General features: G+C 36.6%; 2 protein-coding genes across 2 annotated transcripts; both read right to left on the bottom strand.

Moving 5' to 3' along the window:
* Window positions 1-42: 42 nt before the first annotated feature.
* On the bottom strand, window positions 43-12744 carry LOC145779284 (phosphatidylinositol 3,4,5-trisphosphate 3-phosphatase and dual-specificity protein phosphatase PTEN-like). Its single transcript, XM_082590826.1, has 12 exons — window positions 12559-12744; window positions 12240-12324; window positions 8335-8379; window positions 7542-7585; window positions 7213-7343; window positions 6702-6809; window positions 5791-5926; window positions 5072-5232; window positions 4680-4758; window positions 4414-4475; window positions 1674-1784; window positions 43-1519 (listed from the first exon to the last, which is right to left on the bottom strand). Exons 1-12 carry the CDS (start codon window positions 12632-12634, stop codon window positions 1274-1276), a joined length of 1284 nt encoding a protein of 427 aa, XP_082446952.1. The 5' UTR covers window positions 12635-12744; the 3' UTR covers window positions 43-1273.
* Window positions 12745-18743: 5999 nt separating this feature from the next.
* LOC145779870 (uncharacterized) lies at window positions 18744-27715 on the bottom strand. The gene is made up of 9 exons (XM_082591539.1): window positions 27557-27715; window positions 27216-27372; window positions 26896-27076; window positions 26403-26575; window positions 25871-25973; window positions 22082-22172; window positions 21762-21868; window positions 21468-21638; window positions 18744-19803 (listed from the first exon to the last, which is right to left on the bottom strand). The coding sequence occupies exons 1-9, from the start codon at window positions 27698-27700 to the stop codon at window positions 19323-19325; spliced, it is 1608 nt and encodes a 535-aa protein (XP_082447665.1). The 5' UTR covers window positions 27701-27715; the 3' UTR covers window positions 18744-19322.
* Between the last annotated feature and the right edge of the window lie 280 nt (window positions 27716-27995).

The raw sequence follows: 27995 nt of genomic DNA, 5'->3' as shown, positions 1-27995 counted from the left end.
GAGTATTGGCTACAGCCAAATTCAGCAGACGAAACCAAGAGGCAAAGCAGGGGTATTGTATATTGAACATTTGCGCCCCCCAAGTGACCGTAGCAAGGCACGCTAATCAATACGCGGGTTTAAATTATTCAACAGAAAAGCAATCTGAAAGCACATTGTACAATGTACAGTTGTACACTCTGCAATCTGTTAAACCTTGGAACAAACAAAAGACCTATAAAATAAAGTAGCCTATTCCAGCAAGGAGAATTAAGAGTTCTAAGGCATCAATTGCTTGTATGCAAAGTTTGCAAACTCGTGAGCAAAAAGGTTGACGTTTTAAGTCACGCAAGTCATCAATGAACTACTATGGTTGGATTAAACTTTTAAAACTCACGTAAACTTCATTAACTTCGAGAACATAATCCTTAAAATTGTTATTTTTCACAGGGTTTCACTGTTTGGCGACGTTGAAACGATGTAAAAAAATCGCGATTTTTCGCCAATGTTGGGATGATTAGCATTGGATTTTACGGGGTATGTTGTATCACTCTACATTTCGGTGGAAGTCCACGAGGCGCAATGAGCATGTGGTTTGTTGTCAATGAAGCTAACTGCTATTAAAATTAACAATATCATCCGTTTTACATTGATTCAACGTCTGAATTGCACGTGTGGAAGTGGGCGAATGTAATGCAACATTCTTAATTCACATTCAATCAGACGAATATCCACGTGAACTAGGATTACCCTTTGCAGTCTTTTAAATCCTTTTCCGTACAATTTTTTAACGAAGACAAGTAAAACAACGAAATGTACACCTAGATAGCAATGTTAACCCCTTTTGCATTGATTCAACGTGTGCAGAAGTTCAATTAATGCAAAAAAATCACATGAATTCCTATGGGCAGGAAACAAATCCATTGGTAACAATTTTCAAATACACACGTGATGATAATAATTATTACATAAAATAACACAAAATTATTGCAAATAACGAAGTTAGAATGAAGACGCTTTGAAACAACAACTACATCAAGCACAATGGAGAAATAAAAATAAAAACATCGAATGAAACTTTTTTTTATAAAAGCGCCGACACGCAAAGGGCTTGACTAAAACTTTCCTTTCCAGGATCAGTCTGGCATGCGACGATAACTTAGCAGTCGAAGTAAACGTATGTGTCTTCCCTTGCCGGTCTGACAGGGAATAAGTGCAGTCGCCATGATCAGCAGAGAATTACCCTACGTAGAAACACATCAAACGTAATACCTTGGTGAGGACCAGCACATTGTTATCGCAACGATTTAGAATCGTCTTCGGCCAGATCGTCGCTATCGACACCCGACCAGTCGTCGTCGTCGTCATCTGTGTCGCTCAAGCTCGCGTCGTCGGTATCGGTGGTCTGACTGCTGGGTTCCGCGCGAACGCTAGGAGGAAGTGAAACGCCAGCACTCCTGACGTGGGACATCGCCTGCAGCAATGGAGACTTTTCTGATGATGCACAGGAAGAGTTCATCTGACTGAAGACCAGAATTACCTACGTGGGAACAATAGAAAAAGTTATTGCCAAATAATTACAGTGTCATCTTTTCAAAAAGAGGGGAATAAACCTTGAAAATTCTTTACCGCAAACAGCTCACCAACGCCATCGGTGTGTCGCCAGTGCAATAATCATTACTGTCGGCACTTACTTTAAAATTAGGTGAAAACAGTTTGTTGGCTTCATCTTTGTTTGCTCGGTCCAATTCACTCTTCTTAAAAGTGAGCACGATCATGTCCTTCTGCTGGGGCATGTGGGCGCTCTATAAAACACATGGATCGGTTTAAATTTTCAAAACAAAATCCATTTCGTTCAGAATTTAACAATGTTTTGTATTTTGGAAATGAGGTAAGAAAAGCGACAGAATTTCTTTCAAAAGTCTATTCCTTGCAATCGATTTATGCTTGTTTGTTCTTTATCTAGTCGGGCTGGAATAATTCCAACAATTTGTTGAATTGATGGGGTCGGTCTTTGGGGTTAAAATACGCCAAATAATAATAAGTATTCACCAATGTAACGCAAACGTTACAAAAACTAGAGAAGCAAATTTATTTGAATATTAGTACAATATAGAGAATTTTCTGCGATATAGAGAGATTTCTCTATGGTTCAACAAAGCAAACTCTCTACCAAAGCTTTATCATTGTACAATATAAATGCAGAAAACAAACCAAAATGCAGCGTAGAAATAGCATTTTGAGTACTGGAGTATGCTAGAACACAGTCGAATAAGACTGTGCAGTGTGCAGCGTGCATTTGCGAAACGATTTGGAATAAAAGGGCCAGATCCTTTCACTCTGTACAAGCAACCTTCTTGTTCGAACTTTTTATGCCATGTCCAAATCTGCATTCCATCTGGCCCTTTTCTTCCGGCCCTATATATTTGAAGTCATTGTTGTGTAATTTAACGACCACTGTTGAATATTTTCGCAGCACTGAAGTATTGAAGAAATATCGGTATCGGCCTAACAATAGTGTCGGTAGGCTACACTGATAATTCTCCGACTTGTAAAATGTATGTCACGGCGTGACCATATGCCGACGTCAACCTTGAGTCAGAAGTTAACAAGTGTCAAATGCTGATGCTTGATAAGGTTTTTTAGATGTACCACATCATAGACCTGAACTGTAGATTGCATGAAAACAAGTACAGCCCAGAGAAGAAAAAAAAAAAAAAAAACAGACAGCGAATCAGTAGGTTTTTACATTGATTTAACGTCTGCAGACGACTGATTTGCTGTCTGTAAAATGATGGCAAAATTGAAAGCAGCATTCGATGATTGTAAAATCAGTTAAAAACTCGTTTGCAACTAAAATGAGAAGCGATTTATTGGCCAGTGCTATTGTAAAATTAAGACATTGCGTTGCCGGGGAATAGAAGTTTTACATTTGGAATAAACGGCAACCACTTTTGCCTTCCAACTGCAGTGTTGCGTATAGCCATTGCAGTGTTAAGTATTGACGTAATTTGAAGTAATTGACGGCGAAAAACACGAAAAAGGTACGTAATATGAAAACTTCAATTTCACACTATAGCACCTGTTCTATGTTAGTTTGTGAATTCATACAAGAAAGTAATGTGGTAATAATCTGATGAACACTTCTCATGTGCTTATATAGACAAGTCTCGTCTATTTAACAAAACAGCCTTATTGTTATATTTGCATGGTCATCAATTATTGAGTATTACAGAAGAGTTAGCAGGCCCAAAGACAGACATCACAAAAGAAATTACACAGCTTCCGGTACAGTGGTCTAATTTCACGATTTGCCAAAGAGCATGCTCCCAGTTGCATGCAGTAGAAATTGTGGTAATATTCGGAATGGTGATAGCTCAAGCTAACATGAACAGTACAATCTTTATTACGATTCAGAAATTAAATGTGTTTTTTTAATCTTGTGATAAAAATCAAACATTTCTTAGAAATTCTTTAAGTACAAACTACACCTAAACTTGAAACATCCTCAAAAAACAAAAAAATACAGGCAAAACAACTAAGGAAATTTAAAGCACGTTTCAACTTGCTTAAATTCATTCTTAGTTGCTACAAACGAAATCACATGCTATCAACTTTATTGTGGTTCTACAATAAATCCACAACTTTATCTCTTGAGAGGTTGCCACAACCATGCGGCCAGGGCAGTCTTACGTGTTACAAACTAAGTATATACTGTACTATATGGTCGTTGTTTCACTGCGTGTTTTAAACGTACGCACAGCGGCTGGCAAGAGCGAGGCAATCATGCAGCAGTCAGATTCTTTTTTTAAACGTGACCAAAATGCGTGATGTTGCAAATACCAAACAAAGCATGTAGTAAGGATAGATAGAATTGTGCAAAGCGGGTTTCTATATTACGCTATGGCGTGATATTAGTATTTAGAGCTGAAAACTTACACAAAACCAACACGCTAATGCTTATCAGCTTGGAAGGATTTGATTTTATTCGCAGGTTTAGTCCGAGCTTGCACGCGAACAAACCCATTCTTTAGAGTTTTACCCAAATCACCCATGCCAAGCAATACACATATGTACTCTCATGTTGTATCAATGACCCAGCTCTTCTACAAAACAAAATGACTTCGAGAAATTTTTTTTAGTTCCTTAACTACGATCGCAATATTTTATGAGCAATTAACCATCCAGCAAAACTAATTTAGATGTATCTATTATTAAATAAAAAACCTTGGGGGCGTTTTGGCATTTTAATGTTAAACAGTCGAATGCGTAGTATTTAACATTGGATGGCTAGGCAAAGACAACCGGAATTCAAAGGTGGGCTGAAATGCTACGTCACTTCCCCAAGGCGCAGAAGTGACGCGAGTTATTGCATAGAATTCATGACTGGCTGAGTTAGGAGCCTGATGTACAAGATAACTAAATAGTATTCACCCGATAGTATTGCTGGCCATTGGCATTCGCGTTTTGACTTTTATTTCGATCCTTTTCGTCACCTGAATAATGAATAGAAAACAGTCAATGGAGAGTACACAAGATTGAAGCTTGTCTATGCAAATCCACACATTTGGCACAACTTACGCGTATGATGCTCAGTGATGAACTATAGTTTGCAACACGTTTCGTGTTTGCCTCGTCAATGGTAACATCAAAGTTTGTAAACCAGCTCTACTACAGTAAGAACCCAACTAAAAACTTACCGTCAAATAAGGTTTTTGAACCAAAATTAGTCCCGTGCTGAACGAAGAAAGTGTTGAACCAAAAGTGGAAGACCTTTTCCTAAGAAAAACATTGAATAAATTAACTCACTCACGTAACCCGATCAATGGTTTTCTTGTGTACTAAAGTGCACACTGCACATTACAAAGCCTATTAAATATAGCAACAAGGCATATTTGAAAGTCTATAAAAAAGTTCAATGCCATTGTGCATTGCAATGCGGGAAGCCACAAAATGTTCCATCACACTAAGACGGCAAAACGACAAAAACAATTGGCAGTCTCAACAATCATAAAATCAATACGTTAGCGACCTATTGATATTGATACACGCAAAAACAATTTAACTTAAAAAATGAGGCAATAAGTTATACCTTCCGCATCACTGGTCGGTGAAAGACTTCAATCTTTATGTCGCCACACAAGGGCAGAGGCTGCGTCAGGTCGAATATGAGGAAGTTTTGTCCTTTGACAACCAAGTCGGGATTTGAAGTAAAAAGCTTCACTTTCAATTGATTGACGACAAAAAATATACCTGGCAAATGACAAACAGTTCTGTATGGGCACTGATGCAATGAATTCAGCAGTAGTTTGATGCAATAGACAAGAACGGAAGTTGCAGACTTTACGCGCGTTCAGCATCATATTCATCAAGAAATTGAAGTTGATATAAAACAACTGAGGCAGCGAAATCATCAATTAAAATTTTAATGCATTATGAGATTAAACTGAGCAAGCGGTCCTGCAGTTCATTGGAAAGCATTTTTATGTCAATAATATTGCCATTTTCGACAATATCAGCAACAATACATATTCCTTAACCAAATCAGGCTACTACTGTATAGCTGTTGTGACTGGGTACCGTTGCCATGGTTTGTTCTTCCGTTCGGCACGACATGTTGATCTCTTTTCAAATATCTTAAGTTTTAAAATATAACTTGCAAAAATAGTATGCTAAGAAACTGAATGGGCATTAACGTGTAATTGCTCACAGGAGATTATAAGAGATCTACCTGATGCGTAGAAGTAAAAATAGAATAGTTTCTGAAGGTAAACCATGATAGCTGTTGTACTGCCGAAGCTATTCACTCACTGGCGTTATGCTGAAGAGGCAAAGTTTCGAATTGTATACTGTGCAGGAGCAGCGTGTTTGGTTTGTAGGTGAGGTTGGAATTAATCAAGTCGGCATAGTACATCACGTATCGGATTTGAGACGGGATGGTGACACCCTGCAAAAAGGTCCTTTGTTGATATTTGAAAGCGTGAACTGCCCACCAACAAATCAGTCATTAGCACAATGATTTAACGTCTGCAAACCTTAAATCATTAAAAAACACCAGCTTTAACCTTAGTGAAATAAAACGACTGTGAGCTTCACATGGCTACCCACCCCTACCCACTCCGAAACGTCTGCAAACCTTAAATCAATAAGAAAAAAATATTGATTTAATGAATGAACGACAAATAGATTAACTGCAATGATAGCTACACTCCACCGTACAAACAAATCAATAGCTATGTGGACTAAGTGTTAGTTAAAAATCTTTAAAAAACACCTGCTTTAACCTTAGTGAAATGAAACGACCGTGAGCTTCACATAGCTACCCACTCCTTGCTTAAACGAATTAAACGTTGCATAAATAACTAATGACATAATGTTGTAGAGCTGTTAAGTGAAAATACTGTGCACCACAAGTTGACTGGACCAAAAGTTGCGAACACCGTTTCTAACAACGACGTAAAATTTCAAGCGTACTTGGGAGGAACCCTGACCACTAAAGATGTGTTATTGTGTTACACTTGTGTTCAAAACATTTCTTGTGAAATTAGCTTTAAGAGTTTACAGCAGTTACGCTTCAAAGTAAGAATGTTTGAGGGTCGTTGGTTTATAATAGGTTTACTCAATATCAAAAACTAGAGGTTGCTATTTGCAAGCATCTAAAACACACAAGCTTTCTTGCAAGAGAGCATTTGTTTCATGAACATGAGCTTGAAACCACTGACTTTTTTGTTGTTTGTCCTGACAAGACTGTAAAAGTCCAAGACTTCTGAGGGAACAGCGAATCTTCTACGATGCAGAAGATAGCAGCAAATCATAACCCCGGTCCGTCCCTGAAAGAAAGGTACATTCTTACAAGTTTACCAATGAAAAGTAGTTTCTAAACTGTTAAAAAATCTTGCTTTTTACAAGTAACCACCAAAAATAAATTCAGAATTGAAATAACGGAAAGATACAATGCACAGCAGTGTCTTCGTTATATTGTATCAACAAAACAGCACTTACCGGTACTTATTTTGTTTGTTATTCAATCATGTCATTAGTTAAACTTGCTTTTTAACTGAATTTGTGCAATGAACACCAAAAGTTAACGACTCCCTTAGCTGCTTCTAGCCGCCTGTGGTTTCATATGTAATCGCTGACATATCGTGTATATACCATGTTTTGTCGCAATGGGCGCATAATAAAGCATGATTATTATTAAAACCTGGATTTAGTTTCGGTCATTCGACTTGCCTTTCCAGCCTTGCAGTGAATAGCTGCAATGTTGTCCTTATGCTGACCCAACCACTGGTCCACATCTTCACAAAAGGGCTTGATCAGCTCAAAACGAGGTGGGTTATGATCATCAAACGGATATGAGGCAACTGGAAAATATAATTTTATGATTGCCCTGTCAATGCGGAGTAACAAGCTAGTCCACACCAATACTGCAGCGGAAAAATACTACTAATACAGAAAAACGTATATAAAACATATTACGTATGCTTGGTTTGAAATGAGAAAATGGAAATGATTGATTAGTAACAAGTTTTTAATGCATATATTCAAAAAACAACACTCACCACGATCATGAAACTTCCTTGTATCATACACCCTTTCAGAGCATCTGAAATAACGTTGGAGAGTAACTAGTTAGGCTACCGGTACCCAAAATGTAAAATAGTTTCGTCAAGATACAAAAAAAACACATTCCAAAGTCTTTTTATGGTTATTTGGTAGATACAGCAAAAATCACATACTGTATTACACTTCAGTGAACAATCAAAGGAAGTAATGTCACCTCATAAATATTAATAACGTGGTTTTATTGCAGTGTATAAACTGTACATATTGTAAATATGGATTGTACCTCGTGCTTTACATACAATACACAAATAAAAGATATATAATACAAAAATATAATCAAGCATATCTTATAATATAACGTTAAATTTATGATCTCAATGTCAACATTCATGAAATTTAGTATCACATCATGTTAAAAGGTCTTTGACGATCCAAAAGGGCATCAACCAAATAACTGTGCTAACTATTGCCATTGACTGAACCAAGAAACCAAGGATTTGTGAGTCCAAACTCCAAATGAGTTGAAGAGACAAGTTTGTCATAGATTTTTTTTCCAGTAAAGCAGCCAAAACGATAAGATAAATACAAAAAATAAATTTTTTATAACAATTTATTTGTGAAACAAACTTAGATTGAATCTTGCAATCGAAATGGCCTTGCGAAACTGTTTGAAATCAATTCGATTGTGTTGAAAAGTCCTGACTCACAAATCCATGCCAAATGGTACACAACTGCACATGTGATGTACATGCATGCATATGGGAAGAAGTACAGTACTGTAGCACTCACAAATTGTAAACTTTGTAATTGTTTCCATGCTTCTGCTCTAGAAACCTGTAAACATTAATATGTTTGATAAAAGGCAATCATGTACCAGCATTCACTAGTAATACGTAACCACAGACCACAGTCAACATGATACTGTATAAAATAGTATATATATACTGGCAGTTTTAGCAATTTTCCAAAATCAAGTCAGACTTTTGAAAAAAATAATTTGATTCATAACACCAATCAACATACAATCATTTTTAAAAAGTTTACACTGTATTTGTAGTTTCAACATTTCCAACAACATAAGATACGCAGATGACACGGTACTAATCGCCACATCAAACTCCAGTTTACAAAAATTACTTGACAGTCATTAAGCTAAGCTTTGCTCAACACTCAACAATAAACAAGAGAATCTCAAGTCACTGGATTAAACAGTGTTACACAGATCACATAATGTGGTATGTAGAGATAGACAAGATACAAAAACTAATTTAAAATACAGAGCAAAAAGACGAACCACAAGCATACAATTGTCTGTTTAAAGGTGGATTATAATATTGCAATTTATTTGAAGGGGTTCCAAAATCTGGGAGCAAGTCTCAACTGAAATTTATTTTGTATACAATTTAAATTCAGGTGTTCCCTGGCTCTAGGAATGGGCAATTCATAATAAATCACTATTCCAGAATACTAAATCGAATCCAGAATACCGAATTCTATTAACTTCCAGGCTACAGCAAAGCAAAAAATTCATGCAATGTATATTTGCAATTTTAAAAACAAAAGCAACATAATCAAAGTAGATGTTTGTTGCAGTGCAACACATTAAGGTATTCCAATTGACTGCCAGTCAAACAGGAGCGCCGCTTAGTTGCCGTCAAACTGTACTAGAAAAGCATCGCTCGGAAGATGTAAATGTGGAGATATTTCAGGGGAGCAAGTCTTTTAGGCGCTAACAGTTAGGCGCTGGTCTAATAGGCGCGCACACTGTGGCGTCTGGATATTTAGGCGCGGAGCACTGTGGCGCCCGGTCATTTAGGTGCTATTCCTAGTAAAGTCTGCAGATTGTATCAGGTTTGTATTCGTAGGCTATACACACGTCTTGAGATTTTTGCAATGATGACCAAGGAAGTATCCCTACGTCCAAGGTTAAAAGGTAGCCTAATTCAAGCAAAAAAAATGTAAATGATGGCAGATCCATAGTCTTTGCCTGACCTTTTTTGGCTAATCAAAAAAAAAATTATTTTAGCGGTGCAGTTATCAGATGAGATTCAATATTAATACAAAGATTCAAAGATCAGATGAGATTCAGATTCAATACAACATTTTATGTGAAAACAAGATTCTAAACGAAAACAAGATTCTAATACAACATTTTATGTGAAAATCATTGCCGGTTTCAACAGCTTCACTCACGGAAGCCATGACATATTTTTCTGTTCAATATAACATTTTGTGTGAAAACTGAAAAGCATTGCCGGTTTAAGCAGCTTCACCCATATATTTTTTCTGTTGAACATAACATTTTGTGTGAAAAAGCATTGCTGGTTTAAGCAACTTCACTCACTGAAGCCATGACCAACAACGCACACGCATTAACAAAACAATATATTTTGTGTGAAAAGCATTGCCCTTACGCCCCTACCTGCCAAGCTGATACAATCTGCAGACTTTACTAGGAATAGCACCTAAATGACCGGCGCCACAGTGCTTCGCGCCTAAATATCCAGACGCCACAGTGTGCGCGCCTATTAGACCAGCGCCTAACTGTCAGCGCCTAAAAGACGTGGACCCTATTTCAGAGCCAACTCAAGCCTTAAAGCAGCCGGCGGCCATCGCGGCCATGGCCGCTAAGTAGTGCTTGAATGACCGCCGGTGCTACCTACTCAGTCGGCCAAGTTTGGCCGCCGGTTTCTTCTAGCCAATTATTTAATTTCGCATTAGAATGATCGTGGATTAAATGTCGAAAATATGTAGTATCAAAGAGTGACGCAGAATTAGGTCAGCGCGTCATAATCACCACTGTTGTATTGCGCGGGAACATTTGTTATTGTATATATATAAATGGAATATATCCAGCTGCGATCACCAGCGCTGTAAGTCTTGTTTGCAATTCCCGACGTTTATTTTAACAAAGTGTTAATCCGAAGTGCTAATTTACATCGGCTGGCAATATTATCGTTTTTATATCGATTAAATGTTGTCGGACATTGAATCGTTGTTAAAAAGGAGAACTAGGTTAGTTGAAATCGGAGGGGAAAACACGTGTCTTCATAGTTGATAAATGTTCCAGCTGTGGGTTAGTGACTTCACACCCCCAATGGTGACATAATAACTGGGTATTTTGTTCGGTCATTTATCGGTCATTGACCGATTTTTTAGCAAATTGTCGGAAAAAAATATATAGTCAATTCGGTGCAATAAAAGATGTCTGCGGCCGGGTGTTGCAAGGTTGAGTTTCGCTGATGAACGTTTGTCTGTTCTAACTTTTCTCTGATAAAACACGACAACGTTTCTCAGCGAAACTTAATGTTGTAGCTAGTCAGGAAGTGCAAATTTTGGTTTGTATCAGCTACTTGAAAGGAAATATTTTCATCAGAAAAAATGACCGAAATAAATCAAAAATAACCGAATTTTTTCAAGTCATTTCGGACAAATGACCGAAAAGTCTCAGCGAAAAACAAAACCCAGCATCATAACGGAATAAATGGTGAGGGTTTATGAAAGGCGGTATGCAGTTGAAACAATCTACTGAGCTGCGAGAAGTTGCAACAATTTAGTGTCGTTAGATGGTTCCGCAATAGCATGTGACAGTGACAATCCCGATAAAGCAGTTATTGCGTGGTACAACGATTCTATTGCAGGACGCCTCCCAGACTTCAACAACGCTAAGTGGTCATTTTAACACTGTTGCAAGTTTAATTCTATTTACTTGTGCTATCGTTATTTGTGTTTTGGCCTCCAAGCACGCAGATTTGGCCGCCGAGAAGGAGCTTTTGGTAGGCCACGATGGCTGCCGGAAAAAAATACGAGCTTTAAGGCCTGCAACTCCTTGAGCAGGAGCATCTGCTCAATGTTGTTACGACACCAGTTAAACTATCGCAAAGTCGCATACGCACATGGATTGAAAAAAAGCATGCATGATTGTGCATGTGAAGAAAATTGCGTGCTTAGTTTCTTTGATTGCTCATACGAGCGAGTGACGTAGGGATGCATGCGTCATACGTGCACAACTGGTGTAAAAGGTTTTTGAAAGTGCGGACGGTGTCAGTGCAAGTGAGTAACCATACTTTTTTCGGGTCTGCTATTATTTTCGGTGAGTCCGATTCGGTGAGTTTCTAACCTCTAACCCTAACCCTAAAACAGCAATGATAATTAGGCTACGGTACAGTCTGATAATTAAAAAAAAAAAAAAATTCTACGTTAAGGGATCGGACTCACCGAAACAGGCCATTCCAACTTTTTTCAGTTCACTGTCTCAAGCAGACAGCTTGTAAAGTTGCAAGACTTATGCATATCTTTAAAACAGAATCTTATTACCCGGTTTTATTGCCATTTTGGATTAAGATAGTTTAGGATCCGAATCCTTCAGTTTTGGATTCGGTATTCTGAATTGCCCATCTTTACCTGGCTCTAGTCGATAAATGTGTTGTTGACATACCGACGTAAGTAATTAGAGTATTACAAATATCAAGTATGAACTGATATATTTTGCATTTAATATTGCCCAGACAGGTTGAGGTGAAATCAATAAATAGAGTGCAATATTGAGACAGAAAAATGTATATATTACACCATTAATCACATAAGAAATTATACAAACTGCATCATTTTAGTTATTTACAGTCAGCTTGTTTTCATTTCATAATCTAAATGAATAAAGTTAAATATTTAAAAGAAAACAAACAATTACATACTTAACTACATCATCAATGTTGTTTCGATAAAACCCTTCAACCTTGTCAGCGGGGAATCCCATTGCCAAAACATTGGGATATATATCTGTCAGCAACATGAAAGCTCAGAAAATATAATTTAAACATTAAGATGTATATGATATACCAATACCGGTATAGGCTATAGTCTACTTTATTTAATAATTTAGTATATATACAAGCCATAACTTATCAAAACAAATAAAAGCTTGTATATATATACTTAAATACCACAAGTAGTTACCACTGATATGAAGTTAACAAACTTTATCTTTATAAACTAAATATACAGTAAGGATACATGTCAAGTCCAAATCAAAGCTATCATCAATGTAGCGACGCTTGTTTTTGCTGACAAGTCTTTTGATTTTTGCCATGATCACAAAATGTACAACTTTTCAACACAGCTTTGTTGGTTGATACAGACTGTACTAAATTATAACACTGCTCCAAAATTATACAAAGCATATGATATATTTTTGTGTGATACTTGGCTACAAAAAAATCAATTTCTGTAAATCAACAGAAAACTACAAAAACTAGAAATTATAGTACTATTATTACTGTACCAACACTAGTGTTCAATTACACAGCTAGCATTGCCCATACCAACAGCCACTGCCCAATTGATGCATAGGTTTACCAATATTGCTTTAATCTGATAACATAACTTTTAGTATTGTTTTTGTGTGTCTTTTTTCTACCCTCACTCATATTACATAGCTGTTTACTTTTGAATGTGTATTACTGTTGATACCAACTGTTAACTTTAATATAGTTATTGTCTTTATTAGTTTGTTTATTGTATGTAATTGAAAGATGCATAAGCACTCAGCAACATCTCATATGCTATTATTACTATTATTATACATATTACATAGCCTATGAAATCAATGTGCAATGTGCATTGCATGTGTAGGCAGGCCTTTGGCGAATGTGTGAGTCAGTTGTTGAGATGCTTGACATGGGCTAACATACTGCATAGCCAAAAATTGTCATAGCACATGACTAAGGAACTATGTTCCGAAAACTAGTGCAAACCGCTACCACCACAGCAAACCTGCAGCATAAGGCTAAAATAGGTCAGCTGGTCAGGTGTATCTACATTTGTGAAGTAACCAACGATCATGCTACTAAAAGCGAAACTCAATCTATTGCATAGTTAGAAATACCGGTATTTGCATTTTCTACTTTACCGCATTTCTTTCTATTATTATGTTCAATACCATGTCGTTGCTTGGTTTTACCAACTTTCTCATGATACAACAAACTTGTTTTTTGAGTGGAAAGTATAACCAAGCATAAGAGTAACCTACAGTATGATACATTATAAAATTTCTTCTGGTGACTGTCATATCGAGGCTAAAATAGCATAAGTTGATATAAATCAATAAAAGCAACTGAAATACTGATTTCCTTTCAGACTGTCAAGCCTGGTGCCTCTCAGTGCTTATTACTTTTTGACTGGCAGTGTATAAAAATACCTGACACTGCTTCACAATGGGGAAAAAAGAAGCCTTTGATCTCTAGGTTAAATGTGTCCATTGACTAAGCAGTCACCGGCAGGATAAAGAACAAAGTGCCCATCAACAGATATACTCAACTAACTTTTCTTGCCACAGCCTGAGCTACAACAGACAATAACCAGCAACTCAGGCAAAGTTAGGTAGCAAAGTTTTTCGCTCTCCAGGTCCAAATCTAAAAACTGGATTTATGATAAATTGAGACCTGGAGATAAACTAAGTTTAATAGAATGAAGATAATTTGATTACGAGCTTTGGAGCTGGTATACAAGTCCCCCCCCCTTGGTACCGTAACTCATGACAAAAACAGGACTCAACCATTAGGGTGAAACTACTTTACCTTTGCTTTACTGTTCACACACTTCAATCCACATGTTTTGGTCAATTCCTCTTTGTCATGACTTGTATACCAGCTCCCAAACTATTTAATACCAAGATTTTTGAAATCGAACAAGCACTTGAAGAGAAATTAAATCAAATATATATATATAGTTATTACTATCTGAATCCTTTTTCTCCTTTAACAGCCTGTTTCACCTTCAATAGATCCAGAAGGTCTTATTCAAATAGAATCAAATGAAGAAGAGAAATTATATATAATATCAAGAACCCAAGCCCACGCTTGCCATATGTATAGCAAACAAGCAATTGACTCGCCAGCCTCAGCTTTGAAAGAATCGGAATGAGGAAATTAAAGCCATTATCCAGTGAAGCAATTGAAGTAGGCTACAGTACAAAATTTATCAAACAACCATTAGTAAGTCATAAGGCTTCATTGTATTACAGGCTGTGTTGTTTAACATCTTGTTTGCTGCCCATTATCAAATCGATTCAAAGTTTGTCCTAAAATTTTTTGTTTTTTTAAATTTTCTGGGTTAGTGTGTGTTGTTTCGATATAAATCAATTGAAGTAAACGAGCTCAAGAGTTTTCAATAATAAATTACTTAGTTTTTTACTTGAAAATCGAACATTGGCCAGCACTCAGCAGTGGAGCCTTGAGTCGAGCCCAGCTAACTTTTCAAGCAGGGCTGCCAGACAAGTTTGGATCATTCGCTTTTAAATCGACAAAACTGCTTTTCTTTTCTTGCTTTTATTTCAATGCGAAGTCTTTGATTGTTATTTAACTGAAATTAATTTTTTGCTTTATGTCAGTGGAAGAGTGACAGGTGCATTTAAATTGTCATAAATTGTTTTTTGGGCTCAAAGTTTGTAGTGATACGTTACCTGGATTTGATTTGTTTAATTTCATCTGAAGAAAACATTGTTGACCTATTGTGTTATTCGCGTATATTCAATTATTTCTCGTTTCTCTCGGCAGTCGAGTGTAGCAGGAACTCAGCGATAGACACGTGTTTCGCCCATGAGGCTGGGCTCATCAGTACCGCACCACTAGTTCCTGCCACATAGTTCTCAACCGCTGCTTTTGTCAGTCAATTGAATTCTTTACCAACATTCTATTTAATTTTTTTCTCAATTTATACGGTCATATCGAGCTAGTTTCGTGCAGCCAAACAGATCACACTGAGAGTCACTCAGCCATTTCTTTTATGACCGACCAATAGGCCTGTGCCTTTTTTTAAATTATGATTGCTTTTGCAGTGGCGTAGCAACGCAGTATGCCGCCCTTGGATTTTTGCACGAAACGCCGCCCCTACTCCCCCTGACACCGTCGTAAAAGCTAATTAAAATTCCACACAACAGAAGAATAAAAGCAGTTTTGTTTAATTTTATTGAAAGTTCACAATAAAACCACTTCTTACTCAGACAGCTGAAGGATTCTTTGTCTCCTTTAATTACTCTAATCGCTGCCTTTCGGGTCCTAGTTTGATCATCTCAACTCTCATGTTATGAGTTAATGTTTCTAGCCAAGTAGTCACATCGTTATAAGAATAATAGATAGCATCTGTTTCAGGGCTGGATTTAGCTGATGGAGGCCCGGGCACTTTTAGATCGGGGGCCCCGTGCAAAAACCACTTCTACGTCTACAGCAGCATTAATGCAGCACTGCACAGCATTTTGCAGAAACTTCAATGGCTGTAAAAAAAACAACAGAAAATCACATTTTTTCCACGTAGGGGGGCCCTTCAAAAGTCGAGGGGCCCGGGGCACCTGCACCCTCTGCCCCCCCTAAATCCGGACCTGATCTGTTTTATCTTTATCTGACAGTGTTTCATTCACAGGCTTTCAATGACCACTTTGTTATTGTTTTGCTCGAGGTAGTCTACACTTCTTCTTCCGTCTCAACTTGAGGTAGAGATTTAATGTGCTAATCTCTTCTTTATCTTTTTAGCAGAGGCAATTTTTACGAACTTCAAAATGACTCCTTTATTCTTTTTAGTTCCTCTTCTCTAGCTTTCTTTTTCTTTCTAAAAAAATCTTTACTTTCTTTTACTCTTGTCATAGGCAAAAATTAACTTTAAAAAATTGCAACTTAAATCTTGTTCTGGAATCTGCAGCGCATTAGTTAAAAACAATAACCATAATTGCAAATTTGCTGAGTTAAGCTAAGTGATCTATTTAAGACCTGGAACTTTAAACCTTTCACTAACCTAACCCATTTTCACAGATGAAGATGGAGGAATCCCCTCTATCTACCACAGACAGATGGTAAAGGTGACAGTTGACTCGATGACCTCACGGTCCATTCCTGTCTCCTCCCGAAAGTGAAATAAACATTTAATTTGACCCCAATGAAATGTAGTCCAGAAAACCAACCTCTCATACGAAAGAAGAAGAAGTGAAATAAACTTAAAACTAATCTGACCTTAACTACCGTACCAAAGCTAAATTAACTGAGCAATGCTATAGCTTACAAGTACAACCGACATTCTACCATTACTTCAACAGCATGAATATTAATAAACCGTCACAAATACCGCATGGTGAAGCACAATCTAAAAAAGTTGCAAATTAGTTTATAGGCATAGCCTAACTTGTTTAATTTTTTGGCTTCACTTAGATCAGTGTTAACTTAGGTCGTCTAAGTCTGAGTCTCTCCGAGAATAAATTAACGTGACTGTCTTTGTTCGTTTAAACTTTAAAACGTTATCCCATTTTGCCGCCCTCTAGCAACGTGCCGCCCCTGGATTTATCCACAAAATCCAACGGGTAGTTACGCCACTGTGCTTTTGTAGTAGGCTAGACCTTTTCCGCAGCTCTGTGCAATGTAGTAAATTCCAATTTTTTCTGAAAATAAATAACTTAATTGTAATAAGCTACTCATTCAAAAAAGTACTTTTAGTACAAAATGTACGACTAAAATGAGCGATTGTTCGATCAAAATGTTCAAAAACTGTGCTTCACTACTACGATTTCAGTTCTTGATGTGGTTTGTTTTCAACGTCAGGCTTCATTGGTTGGCTGAGGGAAAGGTCATAGCCTACTGCACTGAAAATGTTTTTACTTGTATTATTTGTTGGCTTGAACTCTTATTGGTTGTAGGCTACTGATGTTTAAACGCCCTTGTTACAAGAGTATATTTTCTTTGTTCTTTAATACTTTTTAACACCCTGCGGGGGAGTGTCGCTAATCCTCATCCGTTGGTCGACGTTGCCTTACATGCGAGAGTGGGAGCTCCCGATGTTGGGTTGCTCAGCGAAGGCAAGTCGACCCTTGTGTTCTATCAGAAACAACTTAGGTTTGTGGTACGTAACGAAGTACAACAAAATCCCGAAAACGGATTTAGCTGTTTCGTGCCACATAACACCCCACCAGTGTCTGAGGGCTGGGTTGGCCCGAGACACGCAAAGGTAGAGTGCCCTGCGTTGTTCTGAACGTCAGGGGTCACCAGTGCGGGGGAGGGTCGCTACTCCTCACACCGTTGGTCGACGTTGCCTTACATGCGAGAGTGGGAGCTCCCGATGTTGGGTTGCTCAGCGAATGCAAGTCGACCGTTGTGTTCTATCAGATGCAAGTTGAAACATAATCAAGCAAGCTTGAAAAAGATTCGTATATGAAATTAAGTCACCAACGTCACAACAGGCAACAAAAGAAAATTTTGAAGATTAATAAAGGTGTTACTATTTATTAATGAAGGTATCACTCAGGCGCGGATTTATGGGGGGCCCCCCCCGAAATTTTGTGAAAAATTGTATGTTTCCGCATCAAATGGTTTGATATGCTTCTAAACAGCTGATATTAGTCCCTCGGCATCACAATTGATGAAAATGGTTGTTTTAATGTCTATTTTCTAGCATATCGTATATGTCGTAGTATCATTGTTCATATCTGTTTAGCTTTTTCTTTCTTTTTAATTGATTTTCAAATTTTCTGGCTCCCCCCGAAAAAAACTCTTAGATTCGCGCCTGGTATCACTATTCTTTTTGATCAGTAAGTCAAAGGATGCAGCTATCTACCTTTGAGCAAGATGTAAATAAACCCATATTTGCTATCAGATTTCACCATCTGCTCAAATCGTTCTTCAGGTTTTGTAATTCCTTGATCAATAAATAGCCTACATAAAAATAATCAACTTTGATTTTTTTATCTGAAGCCACTGGCTCATCATCTCCCTCACAATCAAAATATCGTCTTTTCCTTCTTGTTCTCATCTCATTTTCTTCAACAAAACTATCTTCAACATCATCATCAAATTGCAATGCTATCTCAACTGTTGCTTCAACACCTGTGGTACTTTTTCAAATCCTGTGGTACGATATACTCTCAAGTTTATATCACTTTTCTATCTCATTTCCAGGTTTTGTGGCTGTGCAAATTAAAGATAGTGACATCCCAACACTGTTTTTGCATATTTTAAACCTTTTGGTTTTGCCATCTTTCCCTTTTGTTGGTGCTAAATTCGTGAGTTTACTTTGCCGTTTTCTTCATGTTCGCGCCAGCAATGAAAAATAAATTGAAGTGAAGTCTTAAAGTTTCTTAAAAACTTTCCGATTCGCTTTCCTTACAGTAAAATAGCTTTGATCGCTTAGCCTAGCACACCATTCTTCATTTTACACAATTTAATTTACTCACATAATTACACAATAATAAATTTGCACAAAATATTGTGTTGAGAGTAGCCTGTAGTGTAGGCTAGGCTATAGTGTTGTAGATGGTATGCAACATTGTGTGGTGGTACAACTGTCACAATAAAAATAAAAAAGTAATGTTTGAAATGTACGTTACATAAACTTTTCCAATAGCCACGCGATATAGCTTACTTTATTGAAGAAAAACTGTAAGCACGGTATTTTAAATACGCTCAAGATGACCTCTGTGGACCACATTTCGATATGAGTTGCCACTGAGAATTCGAAGAGAAGTGAGTTACTTTGTCGTTGACAGCCTATTAGAGATATAATTTAAGAATAAGGTGACAATATTAACAAATGAAATACGTGTGGAATTAGCCTGATTTTGCTTTAATTGTTTATAGCTTAAAAAAACTGCTGCTATTTTACTACCCAATTTTGTTTTGCTTTTTTAACGAAGTTTTTTTGTCAAAAAAGTGGTTTTAGGTCATAAGAAAAACTCCAATCTGAGTCTTTTAGCCTCATTATTTTGAACGATAGCGCTGGTGAGAAATGTGACGTGAAACTTGAATTTATTCAATTGTTGTGAGTGATGCGGAAGTGGCGTCATCGCAACATCCATTTGTTTGTTGCTCAATCCAAGCCCGATGATACGCCACGTCTGTATAAACGCCAGGTTTATAAGGAGATCGAGTGTTGCAGTAGTAACTTCCATAACTAGTTATTCCATAGAACACAAAACGATTGTTGTTTGTATCGTTTGTTGCTTTCTTCATCACAAGTGATCCTCCAGAATCTCCTGTACAGGCATCTCTGTTCCTTCCACCTCCGGCACACAGTGTGCCTTTTTTACTCAGGTTCCAGACTCTTTGTTGGCACTTCTGGTAGTCCAAATAGGGAAGTCGAATATCTTTTAAATAATGTGCAGATGGACCATGACCCATGGTAGATCCCCATCCGTATGTATTTAACGTATCTCCATGAACAACATTGTTCTTGTAGGGGAGGCATATTGGTTGAACAAAGCGATTGAAGTGTATTGGTGAAGTGGATCTAAAATACAGTAAAGGTTCAAAAAATTGATTAATTAAGTAATGACCAATATATAGTAAGTCGGCCTAGGCAGAGGCGCCGGAACGATTTTTGACTGGGGGAGCAGGATTACGAAAAAAGGGCACTTTTGTTTACTAAAAGGCCAATTTTTTTTCAAGTTTTAAGATATGATATAGCGATAATGCTAATCTATCAGCTCACTATGTATTGAGTAATAATAGCCTACAATAGTGTCCGGTATACAAAGAAGGGCATCATGCTATGTTATAATGATGTAACCTTCTGTCAAGCCTTAAAGCAGCCGGCGGCCATGGCCGCTAAGTAGTGCTTGAATGACCGCCGGTGCTACCTCCTCAATCGGCCAAGTTTGGCCGCCAGTCTCTTCTAACCAATTGTTTAATTTCGCAATAGAATGATCGTGCATTTAACTGTCAAAAATATGTAGTATCAAAGAGTGACGCAAAATTAGGTCAGCGCGTCATAATCGCCATTGTTGTATTGTGCCAGAATATTTGCTATTGTATGGAATATATCCAGCTGTAAGTCTTGTTTGTAATTTTCGACGTTCATTTTATCAAAGTGTTATTCCGAAGTGCTAATTTACATCGGCTGGCAACATTGTCGTTTTTATGTCGATTCGATGTTGTGGGACATTGAATCGTTGTTAAAAGGGAGAACTAGGTTAGTTGACATCCGAGTGGAAAACATTTTTTGATCATATTTTGCAAAAATTATGCTTCTTTTAGTAATCTCCTTCGCATCATTGAAAAACTTATTACCTTGCCGTCATCGTCAACACATGTCGAACATTGTTTTTCGTTGCTAAAAAGAATTCTAGGGGAGTGGCGAACTTCTTTAAAATCAGCCACATTGGAGACACTCGTGCGAGTGTCGTTAGATAGTCCCGCAGTCCTGGATTACAATTCCGATAAAGCAGTTATTGCGTGGTGCAACGATTCTATTGTAGGACGTCGCCTAGGCCCAGACTTCAACAACGCTAAGTGATCATTTTTGTATTGTTTCAAGTTTAATTCTATTTACTTGTGCTATCGTTACTTTTATTTTGTATTTTGGTCTCCAAGCACGCAGATTTGGCCGCCGAGAAGGAGCTCCCGGTAGGCCACGATGGCTGCCAAAAAAAAAACGAGTTTTAAGGCCTGTACTGTGTTGCAAAATTTTGTGCCGTAAGCCGTAATATTACTTTGAGGCAAAAATGAAAGATTATAATTAGGCTAAAAGCGAATAGCAAAATTGTTATATTGCAAAATGTGCAGTAGCTTACATGACTTTAAAAGGGCACCATTGCCCCCTTTTCCCCTCCATCTGCAGAAAAATTGAGGGCAGGGGGAGCGGCCGCCCCCCCCTGCCCCCCCGCTTCCGGCGCCCCTGGGCCTAAGCTGACCTTTAAAGCTTTCATAAGCGTCTGGTTTATAAAGATTTTTGCAACTGGTCCACTATTTGATAGCGTTGCGATGTCAATATTGATTTATTAGTAGGCTATCTCTATTACTAGATGACCATAACTGATATTTCCATTCAACTATAAACCTATTACCTAATGTAGAGCTGTAGCAGGGGAGTCGGCTAATATAGCATAGCCTACTAGAAAGTGCGCTTTTTATAAAAGCACAAAATAACAATTTGTTTAGTGGTCAGCACAATACCTTAACTTGATGAGAGCTATATCGTTGGAAAAACTCGGAGAGAGTTGAAAACCCGTATGAATTAGAAATCGTTCTATTTCGTTGTTTCCGAACACTTGCGTTGAATCTTCCAAGGGATTCAATAATCGAAGATGGCGTCCAACGTATAAAGTGAAGGTCTCCATAATTTTTCTGAAAAGAAGAGACTGCGTGAAGTCTCACAAATAAAATAAACTGTTTGCATGAGAAATACGTAGGCTGTTAAAACAACCATGAAAAAATTTAGCATTCACAAACAAAATAAATTTTCGTCACCTCGTAAGAGTCAAGCCTTGCTCCCGAGAAACTATGCAATGTGCAGCTGTTACAAGCCAACGTTTGCATATTATTGTTACTCCACAAAAGCGAACATGTTCATCAATCTGTTAAAGAAAAGCAGACTATATAACAATTATTAGACATAACGGTATAGCTACTTTGCATCTAAACATATTTGTTGATTGATTATTATTAAAAAAAGATAATATGTTGACTGCTGAAGATATATTTATCATCGGACTGAAAAAATCGGACGTATGATCGATGTAACATGCTAAGGCAAAATTGTGTTCAAAAAATAAAAATTTTGAGATTACCTGCTGAATCAGCAAGCCATGCCATGGCCATTCACCCTTTCTAGCACGAGCTCCACCAACGATCTTCAAAGATGGTCGTGGAAATGAATTTCTACAATATAAAAAATCAAATTGTTTCTAAGTTTTCTTCAGGAAGATAAAACAACTTATTACGTAGTTTTGCAACCTTTAATACCTATATTTCTGCACTTCGAAGCTACTGTTTGAAAAAGAAAAATAGAGATGATGGCAACTGGCCATCAGGTTAACTGATAGTTCGAAATGGTTGGTTGGTTGGTTTTGAATCTTTATCCTCGGACTGACGAAGCCTTGATTGGTTATTCCTGGTAGTTTCGCATACTTTTAGAGGTTTTTGACGCAGGACCGGTTACCGAGATTGGCAGAGTGAAGTTTTCCGATTCTTGAAGTGTTGTTGCAGAGGAACTATTCCATTCACTAGGTGCCGTTGAATGGAGAGCAGTCCTGAAATGCGTTGCTCAAGCGCACACCCCATCAAGAGTCGAAGTTGCGCCGCGTGATCTTGGGCCGGGCGCGTAACCACTGAGCTAAGGGAGCGGACGAAATAAATTAGATCAAGAAGAAATGAAACATATTCAACATGATATTTATACTAACTTTGACGTTGGTTTTACCAACAATCCAATAATTTAGAAAAGGCAATTCAAAACAAACAGCAATGAAAGGCATTGACTTTGAAGATGGATGGGAAAAGAAAACAAGGCGTCCAAAAAACATTTGGTTGGTTTGGTTTTTAAGTCTTTATCCTCAGACTGACAAAGCTTTTGATTTGTTATTCCTGGTAGTTTTGCATACTTGTAGAGGCTCTTGACACAAGGCCGATTATCGAGATTGGCAAAGTGAAGTTTTCTCAGTTGTTGCCTGGGAATTATTCCATCCACTAGGTGCCACTGAATGGAGAGCAGTCCTTAAAATGCGTTGCTCAAGCGCACACCCCGAGAGTCGAACCAGTGCTGCTTGATCTTGAGTAGAGCTCTTAATTATGGAGCTAACGAACGGAAAGAACATTTCAAGTAAGAGGCAGACAATAGCGGATGAAGGAAGAAGATGTGATGGACAAAATGAGATTAAGCAAAGAGGTGAAAACTACTACGCAAGGAAAGAATAGACCAGTCCACTATTAGGGACAAAACCGAATTTGGTTGATGATAATGAAATAGACAAATATTGCAACAAAATAAACAACATTTTGAAAGCGATCAATATTATTCATCCTAGAATTTTTATTAATTTTACTTCTAACTCAAACAGAGTTGTTTCGATCACACGTGACCAAAGCGTCAAGCTCATGATGGGTGGCAACTGCTCAGCAACTGTGTGAGGGAGCGTCTATTTTAAAAAAAGACCTAAGATTCCATCAAGTAGCTGTCTTATGGCTTTGGATAATTTTGTGTAATAAGATAACTACGGAAGCTGTGACATGTCTGGAAGTCCACAGCCAAATCACTGGGATATCAAAAAATAATGAAATTAAAAGCATAATGGGAAAATATAGATTTGAAAATTAATTATTATAATCAAAGATGAGTGGTGGAATAAAACTATTGTCACAATTAAATTCGCTTTCGATTGTTTCTTATCCAAGTTTATTCTCATAAATTAAACCTAGTTCGTGAATCGTAAATGAACTTTTGAAAAGTACCGCTGCTCTAATAACGTTACCATTTCAACGATTATACATTAGAATTCACACCTGTGAAGATACTATTAAATTCTGAAATAACCATAAACTGTTATGTGTCATTGAGTCACAAAAATAGTCAAGGGGCATGGTCATCTTCAAAATTTCTTATAAACTTATTTATAAGTTTAAATTTTTGAGTCAGAGTTCAAAAAATGTGGGCATATAATATATTGATATTTGTGTAAAGAAGAAAACTGATGTAAGCAATAAAGTGGATTTAATGTTAAATATATGCATGCAAGCCGACGTACTCATGTAGCCTACATTATAAACGGATTAAAGAAAACGGAAATTACTTGAACCCTTTCGAAAGTTAAATGTAAAAATTGCTCTCTTTTTAAGTAACTTATTTTGTCAAAAATACAAAATTTGAATTAAAATATGCCCACAATGAAGTATTACAATATTGGCTCAAATCAGCCATGCTTTGTCTCGATGTTACATTTAGTTACGCCACTACTCATCGAATGGTTAGCTTGCAGCTAATTCTATTGGCATTTTTCTTTTTATTCTTTCAAAATAGCTCATAAAATATTTGGACTAAAAATTTTGGATTGACCGCTCTCTTGTAGTTTATATACTGGTTAACGGCTAACAGTGACCGATTAAGACTTTGGCTAAATTTAGGAAAATAAATTTAATTATGAAATTAAAGCTACGATACGATAATTACAGTCTCTTTGTTCTATCTTTGTTCCAGACCCACAATTCTTTTTGATTACAAGTCGTGTGATGACAGCTACATCCGGTTTGTGGCTTTACAACCGAATCAGTTATGACATTGAGTGAAACCCAATTTTCCTTAGAAACGATGTCAATTTTGGGCTACAACTTGAGGGCTAACGACAATTAAAAATTCTGAATTGTGAAGCAATTGTAAAGTGGAAGGAAACCTCGGTTAGATATTTCTTGGTTAGATTAAAAAGATTGAAAAAATACATTACAAACAAGAACCTTTTAGGCTACCAAGGTGCATAAATAATTTAAAAAAAATTGCTACATTTTCTTATAATTAAAGTGCAAACTTAACATAATCCTGTGACTGTCAAAGGTCATGTTCCTAAAATGGTAAATGTCATCGTTTCGCAACACTAATCTTTTTTCTTAATCCAAGTGCTCTTTGGCTTGACGAAAGTTTATTAAAAAGTAACTGGAAAGTTTCCACAGGATAAATTTTATAATAATTTTGTTTTCGTCATAACAAAGTAACAAGACCACATGAAGGTGTAGGCTATTCTATTTTCTTACATCTTGATCAACCTTTTTACAGCTTGTTTAGCCTGTGATGAAATGATATATTTTGTCTTTCCAACGTTAATTATTATTTGTGATGTGAGTGTGACGCAGATAACATTATTTTTTCAATCTTGTTTTTCAAATTTATAATGAAAACAGAAGCACTCACTAAAAATTGTCCAATGTAGTTTTTAAAAGTCATTTTAAACAATTATAACGTGGCAACCACACAGTATGTAGGTTACTGGCTATTATAAACTTGTAAAAAGAAAATTTACAAATCATTTTGTGCTTTGAAATATTTATTTTGTAAAACAACTGTAATAGGCTAAATGCTATTTTTAAAAACACAAATAACAATTTTTCTTCAAGTGGAAGATATACAGGTAGTTAAATGAAGATGTAGTCTACATTTGCAATTATTTTATATTTGGTAGGCCTAGATTGCCGTTCAAATAGATCTACTAACTTCGGCTTAGTTTAATAAATTCTCGACTATTGTATGTGAAACTACTAAAGTATGTATTCCCTATCTTACAACTTATCGCAGGTCTGCTATAGAGTCACATTAACAAATTGACAAATATAATAACAAAGTTTTAACTCGGAAAAAGTACCGTGTTCCACTTTTAAAACCATGATATGAAATTGAAAAACCTACAGCGGCTAAAAATAATCTTTAGCCGTTGCATTTGTATAGCGACAATAAATGAGCTGAAGCAGTAGTTTACCATTTTTATTACTTTAACCAGTTAAAGGGATTATTAGAATGCGATAAAATATGAAACGCTATTTGTAAAAGGATTGATTTTAAAAAGTTATTTGAAGCAATCCATTGTGCTTACACTTACATTACGTTTTCCAAGGAAATGTTTCTTTTGAATCTTGTTGATCTTTCTATTGAAGGAGCGATTCCACAGGCTGAAGGAAAGCAGGTCTTGATGCGTTGAGTTTCTGATTTTCCATGACAAAGACGAAATGCAGTTATGCCTTTTAATCTCTTTTATTCGCACATAGGCTAAACATTTTTTGTTTCTGCAAACCTTTTTCACGCTGTTTAATTAGGATTGTTTTTATGGAACAGAGAACAGATATACAGTATAGTTTATACACAGATCAGTCAGATCATTGATAGATTATAGTTTATACAAATATATAGACATACAGTAGATACAGAATACTGTATATATCAAAAACACACACAATTGCTTTGTTTACAAGTAAAACTTTTAGAAATATTTTGTGGTAGGTTATAATAATATGAAACAGATATTGCCACATTTTTGCTGCTAAGGTTACTGCAAATAATGATGCAAATATAATTGTTTTGAAACATACAAAGTCTATCTTTCAAAAATGTTTTACAAGAAATCATGCTGTTACCATTTGACAAGATAGCCGCAGTTGTAGCCACAAAATCAGGAGTTGTAACTGGTTGAGTGTTCGTTGTGGGTTTGACAGGTGACGAGCACAGTCCACATGTTTCAGGACACCATTTTCTCATGTAGTTTTGAAAGGGTCCGACGCAGTACCGAAACAAAACGTCGCAGGTGTTTCTGTGAGTTAAAGTTAAATTTCTGAGAATTAAAGTTGAAGCCAAATATTCAAGCTTTTTACAATCACAAAAAGCAACAACAGTTATAAAAATTTAAATAATAGACGAGGCTACTGCGTTTAAAAGCTTCAAACTTTTACAGTACGACTTAAGTGAGAAAAGGATAAAAAAAAAACTTATTTTATGGCATAGCCATGGCCAAATCAGACTATCTATTAAAAATATAATAGGCTAAGCCGCTGCCTGATCAATTACTAAATATACAATAGGCCTGTATGAAGACTGAACAAGAAAATCCAAATAAACCATTGGAAAAGTTACCTTCTATTTTGACAAGTGTTATTTTCAGAAGCTGATGAAGTCGGTTTTGTACAAATTTGACAACTTTCAGGACAATTCTCAAACATCCATGATCTGTAGCGAGATTTGATGTGGGTGCAATAACCCATATTTGCCCAATCATTGCAACTGTTTTGGTTTTTATCTTCGCAGGTTAGCTCATCTTAACAGAAAATGATTTGTATGTTAATAACAAGAAAATTTTCGAAAGAAATCTTGCTGTTTATAAATTTTGCGTATAGAAGCATTTTGTACGGGAACAAAGACAAGGTAATTTTATCCTTATTGTTTTTATTTTTTACCTCTTCTGTATGTCAAGTGCAGTATGGAAAGAAAGCGATATTCATCAGAACTGTTGTTTGGTATGTAGTCAATGTCGGTATCATTGATATGGGTGACTCCAATGTTTATCCAGTTTGACCATCCTTCATGCCAAACTTCAGGCCAAGTTTTCTCGGTCTGAATTTAAAATTTAAACCTTCTGATTAAAGGTAGGCCATAGAGTAGGTTGTTGTTATTTTTCAAAGTTATATTTAACTTTTTAAATGATAAATAATTTTGATACTTTATTGTTATAGAAACTTTGCAAAATTGATAACCTACTGGTAAAAAGCATAAAGTAAAGCAGTTATGTTAAACTCACCACATTATTTTGACCAACGGAAGACAACAGAAGATTTTCTCCTTCGATATTGTTACGCGGCAGCACAAGAGGATTTGTTTGTCCGAAATTGGAGGAGTAGAGATTTAAAAGAACTACAGCAAAAAGTTTCATGATCTTTATCATAATTCAGATTTTGTATGAAGCGGTCTTAAAACAGAAATGTTTAATTTAGTAATTTCTTCGAATATTGAAAGCTAGTTACGTTAACATTTGGGATTGTTCATAAAACTAATTGAAAAAAACAACACAATCTGCAAGACCGTGCCGTACTTTTCGTTTTAGGCCTGATGTCAGTTTTATATACACGTCTTATTAGCTGCTATAAGGCTGCTCTTTTTTAATTCGTCTACAGCAAACTACTTTCTTTTTTAGGCTTCTTATTACACAATTGCGACAACACGTTATGCTTACAGAGCAG

The sequence above is a fragment of the Aplidium turbinatum genome, chromosome 11 (genome assembly GCF_918807975.1).
Source record: "Aplidium turbinatum chromosome 11, kaAplTurb1.1, whole genome shotgun sequence".
NCBI classification, from domain to species: Eukaryota; Metazoa; Chordata; class Ascidiacea; order Aplousobranchia; family Polyclinidae; genus Aplidium; species Aplidium turbinatum.
This window is presented reverse-complemented; position numbering and strand designations above follow the sequence as displayed.

Bases quoted from the DNA above. Each gene is read 5' to 3' on its own strand.
- LOC145779870 (XM_082591539.1), bottom strand. From the start codon at position 27,700: ATGATAAAGATCATGAAACTTTTTGCTGTAGTTCTTTTAAATCTCTAC. The intron at 27,373-27,556 runs GTGAGTTTAACA...TTTTAAATTCAG, and splicing joins CCGTTGGTCAAAATAATGTG to ACCGAGAAAACTTGGCCTGA. The intron at 21,869-22,081 runs GTAATCTCAAAA...TTTCTTTAACAG, and splicing joins ATGGCTTGCTGATTCAGCAG to ATTGATGAACATGTTCGCTT.
- LOC145779284 (XM_082590826.1), bottom strand. From the start codon at position 12,634: ATGGCAAAAATCAAAAGACTTGTCAGCAAAAACAAGCGTCGCTACATT. The intron at 12,325-12,558 runs GTATCCTTACTG...TGTTGCTGACAG, and splicing joins CTTTGATTTGGACTTGACAT to ATATATATCCCAATGTTTTG. The intron at 4,476-4,679 runs GTAAGTTTTTAG...TTCATTATTCAG, and splicing joins TTCAAAAACCTTATTTGACG to GTGACGAAAAGGATCGAAAT.